Source organism: Haliotis rubra, unplaced genomic scaffold (genome assembly GCF_003918875.1).
Source record: "Haliotis rubra isolate DU_JTF1 unplaced genomic scaffold, ASM391887v1 Scf33, whole genome shotgun sequence".
Classification (NCBI taxonomy): domain Eukaryota; kingdom Metazoa; phylum Mollusca; class Gastropoda; order Lepetellida; family Haliotidae; genus Haliotis; species Haliotis rubra.
Genome location: NW_025767002.1, coordinates 225739 through 242191, shown reverse-complemented (window position 1 = coordinate 242191; position 16453 = coordinate 225739). Strand labels below are relative to the sequence as shown.

Below are 16453 nucleotides of genomic sequence, written 5' to 3'. Positions count from 1 at the left end.
GTAGCCTAATGGTTAAAGTGTTGGCTCGTCACGCCGAAGACCCGGGTTCGAATCCCCATATAGGTACAATGTGTGAAGCCCATTTCTGGTGTCCCCCACCGTGATGTTGCTGGAATATTGCTAAAAGTGGCATAAAACCAAACTCAGTCAGTCAGGCTTAATATTGGCTTAACCCTTATTAATGGCTTCAGTAAATCTTTTGCATACTTGCTTCTGTATTTTTGTGGAAGTTATTTCCACTCTAAAGTTGTAGTTTTTGATGTAACCTGCTCTGAATACAAGCATTGCTGTTCAATTTGAAATGTTGTTTTAGAAGCCTTTGAAGGTTATTTTGGGGAGTTTGGTCAAAATCAAACTAAATATAGAATTTGATTGATGTAGCAATTCTTCTATTTTTTAAATTTAATGTAGGATTTTGTTTCACATGCTGTTATTGATGTTGATATGATTCATAACATCCTGCAGCTCTAGTGCAAGGAGGTCCCTCTGTGTGTCATAGTTCACGTGTTATTTAGCTTCCCCTTGCCCTTTTGTACCCTATTTTGGTTCCTCGTCCACACTTCCCAGTACTATAGGACGTATCCGTAGTGATGATCACATGATTGTAAGGTCTGACTACTTTAGTTTCTTACATGACACTGATCAATGTGCAAAGAAGCTGGAGCCAGAAATGTCTGGGTTAATTTGAAAAGAAAAATTAGATAAACAGTCACTTACCATACCAGAATTGCAATTCCTTTGAGCAGACATCACATCCTTCCAGGTTCCCACCCATAGCAGAGTGAACAGAGTCATGTTGCATATCAGATATGTCACTCCTTGTAGCGGACATATAGCTATCTCATCCTTCCAGGTACCCATCCTCAGCAGTCAACAGAGTCATTTTCTGTATATCAGATATATCATCCCTTGTAGGGTTCATATAACTATCTCATCCTTCCAGGTACCCATTTTCAGCAGTCAACAGAGTCATTTTCTGTATATCAGATATGTCATCCCTTGTAGACAGACAGGTACCCATCCTCAGCAGTCAACAGATTTTCTATATCATCCTTCCCTTGTAGGGTTCATATAACTATCTCATCCTTCCAGGTACCCATTTTCAGCAGTCAACAGAGTCATATTCTGTATATCAGATATGTCATCCCTTGTAGGAAGCCGGGCACATATAACTATCTCATCCTTCCAGATACCCATCCTCAGCAGTCAACAGAGTCATTTCTGTATATCAGATATGTCATCCCTTGTACGGGACATATAACTATCTCATCCTTCCAGGTACCCACTCATTGCTGGATGAACACTTTCCACACCATATATGTCACTCCTTGTAACAGACATATTACCATTTCATCCTTCCAGGTACCCACCCACAGCAGAGTCAACAGAGTCCTTTTGCATATCAGATATGTAACCCTGGAATATTTTAATTATTTCAGTTTCCGGATCCGGATGGAGCCATTAACATGGCAGAGCAAAAGCTAGGCTTTGTGGACGAGGATCCCGACATGGTCAACATTCAGCTCAGTGCCAAGATCAAGGAGTGTGGAGCTGGAATCTGCACCCTTGACTTCCTCAAGAAGAAGGTCCCCAGTATCAAGTGGATACCAAAATACAGGTAATGTTGCTTCAGGCTGTCATAACTCACTCTATGTTAACACTCTGGCAATACTTGATGAGGCTCTTAATGCTAAGGGGCGGTGGGGTGGCCCAGTGGTTAAAGTTATTGCTCGTCACGCTGAAGACCCGGGTTCGATTCCCCACATGGGTACAATGTGTGAAGCCCATTTCTGGTGTCCTCTGTCGTGATATTGCTGGAATATTGCTGAAAGTGGCATAAAACCATACTCAATCACTCACTCACTCACTCTTGATGCTAAGATGGTTTTGTGCAATAGGATTCAGGGAAACAGCTCTCCATCTTTGTTACCATGCACACTAAAAATTGGCATGAAATGCATGTGGACCCGTTTTTTTGTAAATATCTCTTCATCCAATGACCCAATCGATCTCAAACTGTGCAAGTGGATGTTTTGTCAGACAACCTAATCACATTGTAAATCACTGATTTTATGCATTTGTATTAAAGAATCTGTCTATGTAACTGTCAACAAAATAAACAGCAGAACGCAAACTGCTTGCAGAGGGAGGGAGCCAATGACCTGTAACAGCGGCAGTGTTGGGTCATAAAAGTAAATGCACGTGCAGTTCATGATAGTTACCTGTGCACTACACAGTGATAGACCGTTTGAATCATTCACATTGACTACTTCTAGCTGTCATCAAAAAACGGGTCCACATGCATTTCATGCCAAACTATAGGGGCCAGTTCCATAAAGAGGTCTTAGTGGTAAGTTTAACATAGTTGTGGGAGTAACAGGAGCGTACAGCTGTAGAACCACTGATAAATCTTTAAACAATATTCACTCACTTAGTGCTGACATAGCTTTCTGAAATGTGCCCAAGATTTTAATGCTTGAACTTTTCCAGTATCTTAAACACAGACATACTACGAAGTCTGAGTTGGTATTGGTCACATGACCTTGGCTCATATTGGTCATATGCCGGTGGCTGGTATCTGTCATGTGACCACAGATGGATTTTGTCAAATGGTTCAGGCTGGTACTGGGGACATGATGTTGGGTTGTATTTGTCACATGACTGAAAGTGGTATTGGTCTAATGATCCCAGTTGGTACCAGTAATGTGACTTAAGTTGGTATTGGTCATGCTACTTCAGTTGGCATTGGCCACTTGACCCCAGTTGCTATTGGCCACATGACCCCAGTTGGTATTGGTCATGTGACCCAAGTTACTATTGGTCACATGACTCCAGTCAGTATTCGGTCATGCGGACACATGTCCCCTGTAAATAATGAACAGGAACGATTTTTTTATGGACTTGCTTAATAACTGTTAGCATTGACACCGAAACCTTCGCATCCATTGCGATAAGGAAGTTGTCTGTCCATAAAAAATCATTCCTGTTCATCATACCAGCTTCTAAATGCCACTCAAAGAAGTTGCCCTGTAAATATTGTTCAAATGGTCCCTGTCGGTATTGGTCAAAAGACCACAGGTGATATTAACCATTTTACTCCAGTCTGCATAGGTCACATTGACCTCAGACACGTAACAAAATGGTACAGTCTCCATGTCCAACTGCCTTTGGAAACTATCACCATTTTACACCGTTTCTAACTTTTCTTGGGACGGCGGGTTGCTTAGTGGTTAAAGCGTTTGCTCGTCATGCCAAAGGCCCAGGTTTAATTCCCCACATGGGTACTTTGTGTGAAGCTCATTTCTAGTGTCCCCTGACGTGATATTGCTGGAATATTGCTAAAAGTGGCGTAAAACTCACTCAATCGCTCTAACTTTTCTTTGTTCATATTGAAACATTTAATCAGCAAGTACTATATGTACCAAGCCCATGTTGACAGAAGCATGAAATTGGATTTTATGGCATGTTAGTTTATTGTTCCATTTAAAAGTTTAAGAGTATTTTTAACATTGTTCACTATATATGTTAATATGGTTAATGAGTCATGCTTGTACACAGTCCCATCTAGGATTCTTGTCACCAGTACATCATGGGGGAAACAGGATGAAATCAAGAATTTACACTGAAATCTGTCAAAACTCTGATCCAGATCTCACTATAAATGAACCAAATTTATGGTCCCAAGTTGATCATGCTTTTTCTTCATCAAGCAAAGTTCTGTTCAATCAGAACCCGCTTTACCTCGGACTCTTGACCGAAATTTTTCTCAAAGTAACATCAGTTAAGAGTATTTGAAATGGAGAAAATAGCACACAATTTTAATGTCAAGCTGCTTGCATAAACGTAAGATCAGATTTACATTCCTAAATTTACCGTTTCTATATTATCAAGTTAAATGTGCTAAACACAATTTCCAGCACTTGCACTGAAGTTGTCACAAATGGGGTTTGTTCGTTTGTTGTTTAACGCCGCACTCAGCAATATTTCAGCTATGTGGTGGTAGTCTGTAAATAATTGAGTCTGGACCAGACAATCCAGTGATCAATGGCATGATCTACGCATTTGGGATACGATGACATGTAATTCAGCGAGCCCATGATCCTGTTAGTCGCCTCTTACAACAAGCATGAGTTTCTGAAGACCAATTCTAACCCGGATCTTCACGTGTCTGTCACAAAGGACTAATGTTTGGTGTGCTGACTCTTATCATTCCTCATTATATTTTTACAAACCTGCCTCAGACTGAAAGCTGTTCTCGCAAATGAACTGCTGTACATTATTGGGCGGTACTAAAACTACATTATGCTGACTTGTGTAACAGTACGAGGAACCTTTATGTTCTTGGCCTGTTCACCTGAGCTGAAGTGACAATGAGCACTCCGACATTTTCTGCCCCAACAATGGGGAAGTGTTTTCTGTGACTTATTTGCCAACAAAATGACATTTCATAATGGGTAAGACTTCCGCCTGTATCCCCTAAATTTTAATGATGAGGAAAATTTCTCTGAGTGGCATTTTTAGAAGTTGAATATGTCTTTCGGTACGTTTAGATACAATTAAAGAAACATGTTAAAACTCATCCTTATCAGATAAGGAAAATATATTCAGGTGATATGATTTGCTAAATTTTTAGAAGTTGAATATGTCTTTCGGTACGTTTAGATACAATTAAAGAAACATGTTAAAACTCATCCTTATCAGATGAGGAATATATATTCAGGTGATATGATATGACTAGAATGAATTTAAGGGGATACGGGTGGAAGTCTTTCCTATTAATGATTTTATGTCTAAAAGGCCATTACGACAGTCTCTCATCTGGCCAGATATATGCACTTTGATATGATGCCTTCTACTGAAACACTTATCTTGAATCAGCTCCTTTGTCTAATACTGTTACAGTGACTGACCACTGATGAGAAGGTTGTGGGTTCAATTCCAGTCAGTCATCAGTAATGTTAAAGTTTCAAGTCTCTCATGTTTTTACTTTAGTCATTTGAAACACTAGATCCAATTTTAATCTGCTGCTCAATTCATCAAGTGTACAACAACAAAAGTACCAGTAAAACCCCTCATACCCAAGGATGTGGTCTTACAGGGAAATTGTAAAACTTCATACCCAGGATGTGGTCTTACAGGGAAATTGTAAAACTTCATACCCAGGATGTGGTTTTAACTTAGAGGGAAATTGTAGGAAACTTCATACCCAAGATGTGGAAATTGTAAAACTTCATACCCAGGATGTGGTCTTACAGGGAAATTGTAAAACTTCATACCCAGGATGTGGTCTTACAGGGAAATTGTAAAACTTCATACCCAGGATGTGGTCTTACAGGAAATTGTAAAACTTCATACCCAGGATGTGGTCTTAGGAAATTGTAAAACTTCATACCCAGGATGTGGTCTTACAGGGAAATTGTAAAACTTCATACCCAGGATGTGGTCTTACAGGGAAATTGTAAAACTTCATACCCAGGATGTGGTCTTATAGGGAAATTGTAAAACTTCATACCCAGGATGTGGTCTTACAGGGAAATTGTAAAACTTCATACCCAAGATGTGGTCTTACAGGGAAATTGTAAAACTTCATACCCAAGATGTGGTCTTACAGGGAAATTGTAAAACTTCATACCCAAGATGTGGTCTTACAGGGAAATTGTAAAACTTCATACCCAAGATGTGGTCTTACAGGGAAATTGTAAAACTTCATACCCAAGATGTGGTCTTACAGGGAAATTGTAAAACCTCATACCCAGGATGTGGTCTTACAGGGAAATTGTAAAACTTCATACCCAGGATGTGGTCTTACAGGGAAATTGTAAAACCTCATACCCAGGATGTGGTCTTATAGGAAATTGTAAAACTTCATACCCAGGATGTGGTCTTACAGGGAAATTGTAAAACTTCATACCCAGAATGTGGTCTTACAGGGAAATTGTAAAACTTCATTCCCAGGATGTGGTTTTAAAGGGAAATTGTAAAACTTCATATCCAGGAGATGGTCTTACAGGAAAGTGTAAAACTTCATACCCAGGATGTGGTCTTACAGGAAATTGTAAAACTTCATACCCAGGATGGTCTTACAGGGAAATTGTAAAACTTCATACCCAGAAGTGGTCTTACAGGAAATTGTAAAACTTCACCCAGATGTCTTACAGGAAATTGTAAAACTTCATACCCAGAGATGTCTTACAGGAAATTGTAAAACTTCATACCCAGATGTGGTCTTACAGGAAAATTGTAAAACTTCATACCCAAGATGGTCTTACAGGAAATTGTAAAACTTCATACCCAGGATGTCTTGAAATTGTCTTACAGGGAAATTGTAAAACTTCATACCCAAGATGTCTTACAGGGAAATTGTAAAACTTCATACCCAAGATGTCTTACAGGGAAATTGTAAAACTTCATACCCAAGATGTCTTACAGGGAAATTGTAAAACTTCATACCGAAGATGTCTTACAGGGAAATTGTAAAACTTCATACCCAAGATGTCTTACAGGGAAATTGTAAAACTTCATACCAAGATGTTGTCTTACAGGGAAATTGTAAAACTTCATACCCAAGATGTGGTCTTACAGGGAAATTGTAAAACTTCATACCCAAGATGTGGTCTTACAGGGAAGTGTAAAACTTCATATCCAGGATGTGATGTCTTACAGGGAAATTGTAAAACTTCATACCAGGGAAATTGTAAAACTTCAAGATGTGGTCTTACAGGGAAATTGTAAAACTTCATACCCAGGGAGTGTCTTACAGGAAAGTGTAAAACTTCATACCCAGGATGTGGTCTTACAGAGGAAATTGTAAAACTTCATACCCAGGATGTGTGGTCTTACAGGAAATTGTAAAACCTCATGCCAAGAGTTTGTACCCAAATTGTAAAAGATGTCTTACAGGGGAAATTGTAAAACTTCATACCCAAGATGTGGTCTTACAGGAAATTGTAAAACTTCATACCCAGGGATGTGGTCTTACAGGGAAATTGTAAAACTTCATATCAGGAAGTGGTCTTACAGGAAATTGTAAAACTTCATACCCAGGATGTCTTACAGGAAATTGTAAAACTTCATACCCAGGATGTGGTCTTACAGGAAATTGTAAAACCTCATATCCAGGATTTGTCTTACAGGGAAATTGTAAAACTTCATACCGAAGATGTCTTACAGGGAAATTGTAAAACTTCATACCGAAGATGTCTTACAGGGAAATTGTAAAACTTCATACCGAAGATGTCTTACAGGGAAATTGTAAAACTTCATACCCAAGATGTCTTACAGGGAAATTGTAAAACCTCATATCCAAGAGTGGTCTTACAGGGAAATTGTAAAACCTTCAGTTTGTCACAGGGAAAGATGTCTTACAGGATGTGGGGAAATTGTCATAAAACTTCATACCCAGGATGTGGTCTTACAGAGAAATTGTAAAACTTCATACCCAGGATGTGGTCTTACAGGAAATTGTAAAACTTCATATCCAGGGAGTGGTCTTACAGGGAATTGTAAAACTTCATACCCAGAGAAATGTGTACAAACCTCAAATCCAGGGAGTGGTCTTACAGGAAATTGTAAAACTTCATACCCAGGGATGTGGTCTTACAGGAAATTGTAAAACCTCATGCGGTCTTAAGAGAAATTGTGGTCTTACAGGGAAATTGTAAAACTTCATATCCAGGGATGTGTCTTACAGGGAAATTGTAAAACTTCATACCCAGGATGTGGTCTTGCAGAAATGTCATTACAAAACAGAAATTGTAAAACTTCATATCCAGGGACTGGTCTTACAGATGTCTTACAGGGAAATTGTAAAACTTCATACCGAAGTCTTGTCTTACAGGAATTGTAAAACCTCATATCAGGAGTTTGTCTTACAGGAAGTGTAAAACTTCATACCCAGGATGTGGTCTTACAGAGAAATTGTAAAACCTCATATCCAGGGAGTGGTCTTACAGGAAATTGTAAAACTTCATACCCAGGAGGGTCTTACAGAGAAATTGTCTTACAGGAAATTGTAAAACTTCATATCCAAGGGACTGTGGTCTTACAGAGAAATTGTAAAACCTCATATCCAGGGAGTGGTCTTACAGGGAAATTGTAAAACTTCATACCCAGGATGTGGTCTTACAGGGAAATTGTAAAACTTCATACCCAGGATGTGGTCTTACAGGGAAATTGTAAAACTTCATACCCAGGGAGTGGTCTTACAGGAAGTGTAAATTGTAAAACTTCATAAAATCCAGGGATGGTCTTACAGGAAATTGTAAAACTTCATATCCAGGAGGGATGGTCTTACAGGAAATTGTAAAACTTCATATCCAGGGAGTGGTCTTACAGGAAATTGTAAAACTTCATACCCAGGATGGTCTTACAGAGGGAAGTGTAAAACTCATATCAGGGAGTGGTTTATCCAGGTTCTTACATGTGGGAAATTGTAAAACCTCATATCCAGGGAGTGGTCTTACAGGGAAATTGTAAAACTTCATACCCAGGATGTGGTCTTACAGGGAAAGTGTAAAACTTCATATCCAGGATGTGGTCTTACAGGAAATTGTAAAACTTCATACCCAGGATGTGGTGGTCTTACAGGAAATTGTAAAACTTCATACCCAGGATGTGTCTTACAGAGAAGTTGTCTTACAGGGAGTGGTCTTAAAGGAAAGTGTAAAACTTCATACCCAGGATGTGGTCTTACAGGGAAATTGTAAAACTTCATATCCAGGAGTGGTCTTACAGGGAAATTGTAAAACTTCATACCCAGGATGTCTTACAGGAAATTGTAAAACCTCATATCCAGGATGTGGTCTTACAGGAAGTGTAAAACCTCATATCCAGGAGATGGTCTTACAGGAAATTGTAAAACTTCATATCCAGGGATGTGGTCTTACAGGGAAATTGTAAAACTTCATACCCAGGATGTGGTCTTACAGGAAAGTGTAAAACTTCATACCCAAGATGGTCTTACAGGGAAATTGTAAAACTTCATATCCAGGGATGGTCTTACAGGAAAGTGTAAAACCCCTCATATCCAGATGTCTTACAGGGAAATTGTAAAACTTCATATCCAGGATGTGGTCTTACAGGGAAATTGTAAAACTTCATATCCAGGATGTGGTCTTACAGGGAAATTGTAAAACCTCATATCCAGGGAGTTTGTCTTACAGGGAAATTGTAAAACTTCATACCCAGGATGTGGTCTTGCAGAGAAATTGTAAAACCTCATATCCAGGGAGTGGTCTTACAGGGAAATTGTAAAACCTCGTATCCAGGGAGTTTGTCTTACAGGGAAATTGTAAAACTTCATACCCAGGATGTGGTCTTGCAGAGAAATTGTAAAACCTCATATCCAGGGAGTGGTCTTACAGGGAAATTGTAAAACCTCATATCCAGGAGTTGGTCTTACAGGGAAATTGTAAAACTTCATACCCAGGATGTGGTCTTACAGAGAAATTGTAAAACCTCATATCCAGGGACTGGTCTTACAGGGAAATTGTAAAACTTCATGCAGAAGATGTCTTACAGGGGAAGTGTCTTGGAGAACAATTGCCAAAAGCTTCATGCAGAATCATGTCTTACAGTGGGAACTGGTCTTCACAGAGAAATTGTAAAACCTCATATCCAGGGAGTGGTCTTACAGGGAAATCATGTAAAACTTCAGGGATGGAAGCTTTTCATATCTAGGGACTGGTCTTACAGGGAAATTGTAAAACCTCATATCCAGGGACTGGTCTTACAGGAAATTGTAAAACTTCATATCCCAGGAGTGGTCTTACAGGGAAATTGTAAAACTTCATACCCAGGACGTGGTTTTACAAGGAAATTGTAAACCTGATATTCAGGGACTGGTCTTACAGGGAAATTGTAAACCTCATATCGAGGGAGTGGTCTTACAGGGAAATTGTAAAACCCCATACCCAGCAAGTGGTCTTACAGGGAAATTGTAAAACCTCATATCCAGGGACCTTTCTTACAGAGAAATTGTAAAACTTCATACCCAGGGAGTGGTCTTACAGGGAAATTGTAAAACCTCATATCCAGGGACTGGTCTTACAGGGAAATTGTAAAACCTCATATCCAGGGACTGGTCTTACAGGGAAATTGTAAAACCTCATATCCAGGGACTGGTCTTACAGGAAATTGTAAAACTTCATATCCAGGGAGTGGTCTTACAGGGAAATTGTAAAACCTCATACCCAGCAAATGGTCTTACAGGGAAATTGTAAAACCTCATATCCAGGGACTGGTCTTACAGGGAAATTGTAAAACCTCATATCCAGGGAGTGGTCTTACAGGGAAATTGTAAAACTTCATATCCAGGGGACTTACACGGAGTGTAAGCCTGCATATCAGGGGTCTTACAGAGAAATTGTAAAACTTCATACCCATGGGTATGCAAGAGTGGTCTTACAGGGAAATTGTAAAAACCTCATATCTTACAGGAAGTGTGGTCTTACATTGGGAAAGTGTAAAACTTCATATCCAAGGAGTGGTCTTACAGGAAATTGTCTTACAGGAAATTGTAAAACCTCATACCCAGGGACTGGTCTTACAGGGAAATTGTAAAACCTCATATCCAGTGAGGTGGTCTTACAGGGAAATTGTAAAACCTCATACCCAGGGATGTGGTCTTACAGGGGAAATTGTAAAACTTCATACCCAGGGACTGGTCTTACAGGGAAAGTGTAAAACCTCATATCCAGGGAGTGGTCTTACAGGGAAATTGTAAAACTTCATATCCAGGGAGTGGTCTTACAGGGAAATTGTAAAACCTCATACCCAAGAAATGGTCTTACAGGGAAATTGTAAAACTTCATACCCAGGGACTGGGTCTTACAGGGACTGGAAGGAAATTGTAAAACCTCATATCCAGGATGTGGTCTTACAGGAAATGTAAAACCTCATATCCAGTGACTGGTCTTACAGAAATTGTAAAACTTCATACCCGGTGGATGTGGTCTTACAGGGAAATTGTAAAACCTCATATCCAGGATGTGGTCTTACAGGGAAATTGTAAAACTTCATATCTAGGGACTGGTCTTACAGGGAAATAGGGGTGTAAAACCTCATATCCAGGGACTGGTCTTACAGAGAAATTGTAAAACTTCATACCCAGTGAGTGGTCTTACAGGGAAATTGTAAAACCTCATATCCAGGGAGTGGTCTTACAGGGAAATTGTAAAACTTCATATCTAGGGACTGGTCTTACAGGGGAAATTGTAAAACCTCATATCCAGGGAGTGGTCTTACAGGAAATTGTAAAACTTCATAACCAGGGTGGTCTTACAGGGAAATTGTAAAACTTCATGCCCAGGATGTGGTGGTTTAGAGGGAAATTGTAAACCTGATATCCAGGGACTGGTCTTACAGGGAAATTGTAAACCTCATATCGAGGGAGTGGTCTTACAGGGAAATTGTAAAACTTCATACCCAGGAGTGGTCTTACAGGGAAATTGTAAAACCTCATATCCAGGAGTGGTCTTACAGGGAAATTGTAAAACTTCATATCTAGGGACTGGTCTTACAGGGAAAGTGTAAAACCTCATATCCAGGGACTGGTCTTACAGAGAAATTGTAAAACCTCATACCCAGTGAGTGGTCTTACAGGGAAATTGTAAAACCTCATATCCAGGGAGTGGTCTTACAGGGAAATTGTAAAACCTCATATCCAGGGACTGGTCTTACAGGGAAATTGTAAAACCTCATATCCAGGGAGTGGTCTTACAGGGAAATTGTAAAACTTCATATCCAGGGAGTGGTCTTACAGGGAAATTGTAAAACCTCATACCCAGGAAGTGGTCTTAGAGGGAAATTGTAAAACCTCATATCCAGGGACTGGTCTTACAGGGAAATTGTAAAACCTCATATCCAGGGAGTGGTCTTACAGGGAAATTGTAAAACCTCATATCCAGGGACTGGTCTTACAGAGAAATTGTAAAACCTCATATCCAGGGAGTGGTCTTACAGGGAAATTGTAAAACCTCATATCCAGGGAGTGGTCTTACAGGGAAATTGTAAAACCTCATATCCAGGGACTGGTCTTACAGGGAAATTGTAAAACCTCATATCCAGGGACTGGTCTTACAGAGAAATTGTAAAACTTCATACCCAGTGAGTGGTCTTACAGGGAAATTGTAAAACCTCATATCCAGGGAGTGGTCTTACAGGGAAATTGTAAAACTTCATATCTAGGGACTGGTCTTACAGGGAAATTGTAAAACCTCATATCCAGGGACTGGTCTTACAGGAAATTGTAAAACTTCATAACCAGGGAGTGGTCTTACAGGGAAATTGTAAAACTTCATGCCCAGGACGTGGTTTTGAAAGGGAAATTGTAAACCTGATATCCAGGGACTGGTCTTACAGGGAAATTGTAAACCTCATATCGAGGGAGTGGTCTTACAGGGAAATTGTAAAACCCCATACCCAGCAAGTGGTCTTACAGGGAAATTGTAAAACCTCATATCCAGGATGAGGTTTTAAAGGGAAATTGTAACAAGTGGTCTTACAGGGAAATTGTAAAACCTCATATCCAAGGAGTTGTTTTAGAACAAACCAACAAGTAATGTCCATGGTTAACATCACAGGTTTATAGACTCAGGTTCAGGCTACAAGGGGGTCCTGGATAGACCTGGGCCCCATTTCACAAAGCTATCGTAGCGCTACGATTGTCGTAAGTCTTATGTTATAGTATAGGAGGTACGACAGTCGTAGGGCTACGATAGCTTTGTGAAACGGGACCCTGGTTCCCAGTAACCCATGCTGTCTGACAAGGCAACAAGAACAAAATTACTTTGGTCTTATTATACTTCCAGCCCATTCATATCTGCGGACATTGATATAGTTTTGCACAAGCATGAACACACAGCACAAATGATTATTTATTTGGAATGATGAGATACTATCACCCTGACTACTAGTTTAATAATAGTGCTTTATTATGAGTATTGATTAATATTCATGTATTGTGCAGTGGTTTCATTGATTATTCAAGAAAGTTGTCCTGGTACAACATTGAAGCGCATGACTAAATGGATTAACACAAGTCAGGCTTTGTGGTTGAGCTTCCCAACTGTGAACTAAAATGCTGTGAGGAAATACTTGTTAGGAAGTTAAATACATGCATTACAATCAATATATACTGGTGTAATTGTAAGTAATAATTAAGTTTATTCAACAAATAATAATAGCAACAAAAATGCATATGGAAACAATATAATTAAAAAGAACAGGGATATAATTTGCTAAAGTATAATTACCTGGGTTGGTGGTTCAGTGTGCTTTTCATTTTCAAATAATTTTATAAATCTGGTGTGTGCAGTTGTATGACTGTGTGTGAATGTGAGTGTGTCTGTGTGTTTAGTTATGCACACAAAAAAAGACCTGATATCTGTCTTCACATTTATTCATAAGTGACATTGGGCCTTTCACTTCCCTGGGTGAGGGTCCATTGTCTGTAACAGGGTTTCAGAAATAAAATATCAATTAAAATAAAATGATTTTAGAAATCTGATGACAAGTTGTCCTGAATGTAGATTTTATATTCAGAGGCTAGCGACAACCCTAACACATGCATTATGTTATGAAAACCTAAGGCAGTATGTGAGATATAGCTAAATGCATGGTAGAGATTATGGAGGCTCTGTACCTTCTGCTGATCTGCTGACATTGTTTGTTGATATTTTATTTTCCAGTGTTCGTGATCTGCAGTGCGATTTGATTGCTGGTCTCACAGTGGGTCTGACTGTCATTCCTCAGGGTCTTGCCTATGCCAAACTTGCCGGTCTACCTCCTCAGGTTGGTCTAACAGTCTAACAAATCTTGCCCATATTGGGCTTTCTTGTCTACCTCCAGCTCCAAATCATGCCTACATTATACTTGCTGGTCTACCTCTTCAGGGAGGTCTACCTCCAGCTCCAAATCATGCCTACATTATACTTGCTGGTCTACCTCTTCAGGGAGGTCTATTTCCAGCCCCAAAACTTGCCTACACTATACTTTTCAGCCTACTTCCTCAGAAAGGTCTAACAGCCAGCTCCAAATGTTGCCTACTCTAAACTTACCAGTCTAACTCCTCACTTAGGTCTAACCAAACTTCAAACCTTGCCTACACTAACTTGACGATCTACCTCCTCAGGTAAGTCTAAAACTATACTCCAAGTCCTTCATTCTCTGACCTGTAAGTTGGGGTAAAATGGCCAGTCTAACACAAGCCAGTGAGCCAGTGTAAGAACTTTGACTGTTTGGTATGTCCTCTGTCTTAGCAAGAACATACTGCATGTCCATACTTGTCCTTCACCTTTTGTCCTTGTGATCCAGTATGGTTTGTACTCGTCCTCCAGCTTTTGTCCTTGTGATCCAGTATGGTTTGTACTGGTCCTCCAGCTTTTGTCTTTATGATCCAGTATGGTTTGTACTCGTCCTCCAGCTTTTGTCCTTGTGATCCAGTATGGTTTGTACTCGTCCTCCAGCTTTTGTCTTTATGATCCAGTATGATCTTGTACAGTATGGTTTGTACTCCCCTCCAGCTTTTGTTTTGTCCTTTATGATCCAGTATCCAGTATGGTTTGTACTCATCCTCCAGCTTTTGTCTTTATGATCCAGTATGGCCTGTACTCGTCCTCCAGCTTTTGTCTTTATGATCCAGTATGGCCTGTACTCGTCCTCCAGCTTTTGTCTTTATGATCCAGTATGATCTGTACTCGTCCTCAACCTTCTGTCCTTCTGTTCCAGTATGGCCTGTACTCGTCCTTCATGGGGTGCTTCATCTACTGCTTACTGGGAACATCCAAGGATATCACCCTTGGGCCCACTGCCATCATGTCTCTCATGACCGGGGCCTTTGCCACATCTCCAATACAAAATGATGGCACCTACGCCATTGTGCTCAGTCTCATGTGTGGAGTGGTACAGTTCGTAATGGGAATTTGCAATTTAGGTAGGATATATTTATTTCATTTTTAAGAGACTGGATGCAATAAACAATAAAATATGTCATGACTGATTTCAATATTATTATCATAAAAAGACAAAAGAATAGAATAATTCTATAAAAAAACAGGAATTTTTTTTTTTTTAAATAATTTTTGTGCATACTTTGGGGGATGTAACATTGACCCTTTTACAACAAATAATGTCATGTTATATGATATCATGCTTGAATGATTTCATATTTATCAGGGGGGCGGTGGGGTAGCCTGGTGGTTTAAGTGTTTGCTGGTCATGCCGAAGACCCAGGTTTGATTCCCCACATGGGTACAATGTGTGAAGCCCATTTCTGGTGTCCCCCGCTGTGATATTGCTGGAATATTGCTGGAATATTGCTAAAAGCGGTGTAAAACCATACTCACTCACTCACTCATACTTATCAGTAACACTTTTATGATCAGACATCATTGTTAATGAAAACTTATTTTCTTGTTCAGATATTTTGATCAAACTTCCTTTCTGTATTCCATCATCTCATTCGAAAACAATAAGTCCACATGTATGTATTTGTTTCAGGAATCCTTGTGAATTTTATATCCTATCCAGTCATCAACTCATTCACATCAGCTGCGGCCATCACTATAGCATTTGGTCAGGTCAAGGTAAGTCAGTGTCTAGTCAGCGATTAGATCAGCAAAGATTTGTCTTGTAGTGTAATCAGTAGCCTGCACTTTCTCCGCTGTAGGTGCAGTGGGACGCAAAGTCTTGAAATCAGTCCCTCATCAAACTGAATACTTAAATTAAAATGTTTAGAGCCCTTCCTTTGTGTGGCAATCATCAAGGTGCTGTTTTACATCATGAAGCTGAAAACATATACCTAAACATATTTCTCGTTACACTCTGGGGCACTATTATTATGTGTATCCCTTGGGTGAGGTAAGGTGAAATTGGGTTTAACGACTTGCTTGAGAATATTTCGCTCATATGACGACGTGCATGTGTGTGTATGTGTGTGTGCAGCTGCTTGTACTAGCCCAGACTTAAGCTGTTTTTTTCATAGTGCTAGCCCACTGAGATACCATGCCGCAGTGAAGCATGAATACCGCACTCAGATGACCAGTCCTTGTTGAACCCATTAATGCCGGGCGCCAGGCAGGGACCAACAAGTACCATATTACATGTATAACGCTTTTGGTATGACGCGGTCAGGGATCGAACCCGCGACCTTCCGCTCTCCGGGCAGACGCTCTAACCACTACACCACAAGATCATGTATGCAGAAAAGTACCATGCATGCAGACGACCGCCCAGGATACAGGAGTTCACCTTGCATGCAGAATACCGTCATGCATGCAGATGATCACCAAGCATGCAGGGGTTCACATGCTTGCAGAATTCTGCTGTGAGTTCATTATGTTGGCAGAAGGCTTTAATGTAGTAAACTCATATGCATGAAAAATGCCATGCATGCAGAAGACCACCATGCATGTAGAAGACCACAGTGCATGCAGTAGACCCATGTGCATGTAGA

The 16453-nt window shown here is 40.0% G+C and overlaps 1 protein-coding gene across 1 annotated transcript in view; it reads left to right on the top strand.

Moving 5' to 3' along the window:
- LOC124284128 (sodium-independent sulfate anion transporter-like) overlaps positions 1–16453 on the top strand; it is a 51823-nt gene that overhangs the window by 14600 nt on the left and 20770 nt on the right. The window contains 4 exon segments of the mRNA XM_046720187.1: positions 1440–1618; positions 13689–13791; positions 14728–14932; positions 15499–15584. Coding sequence (XP_046576143.1) covers positions 1440–1618; positions 13689–13791; positions 14728–14932; positions 15499–15584 — 573 coding nt within the window.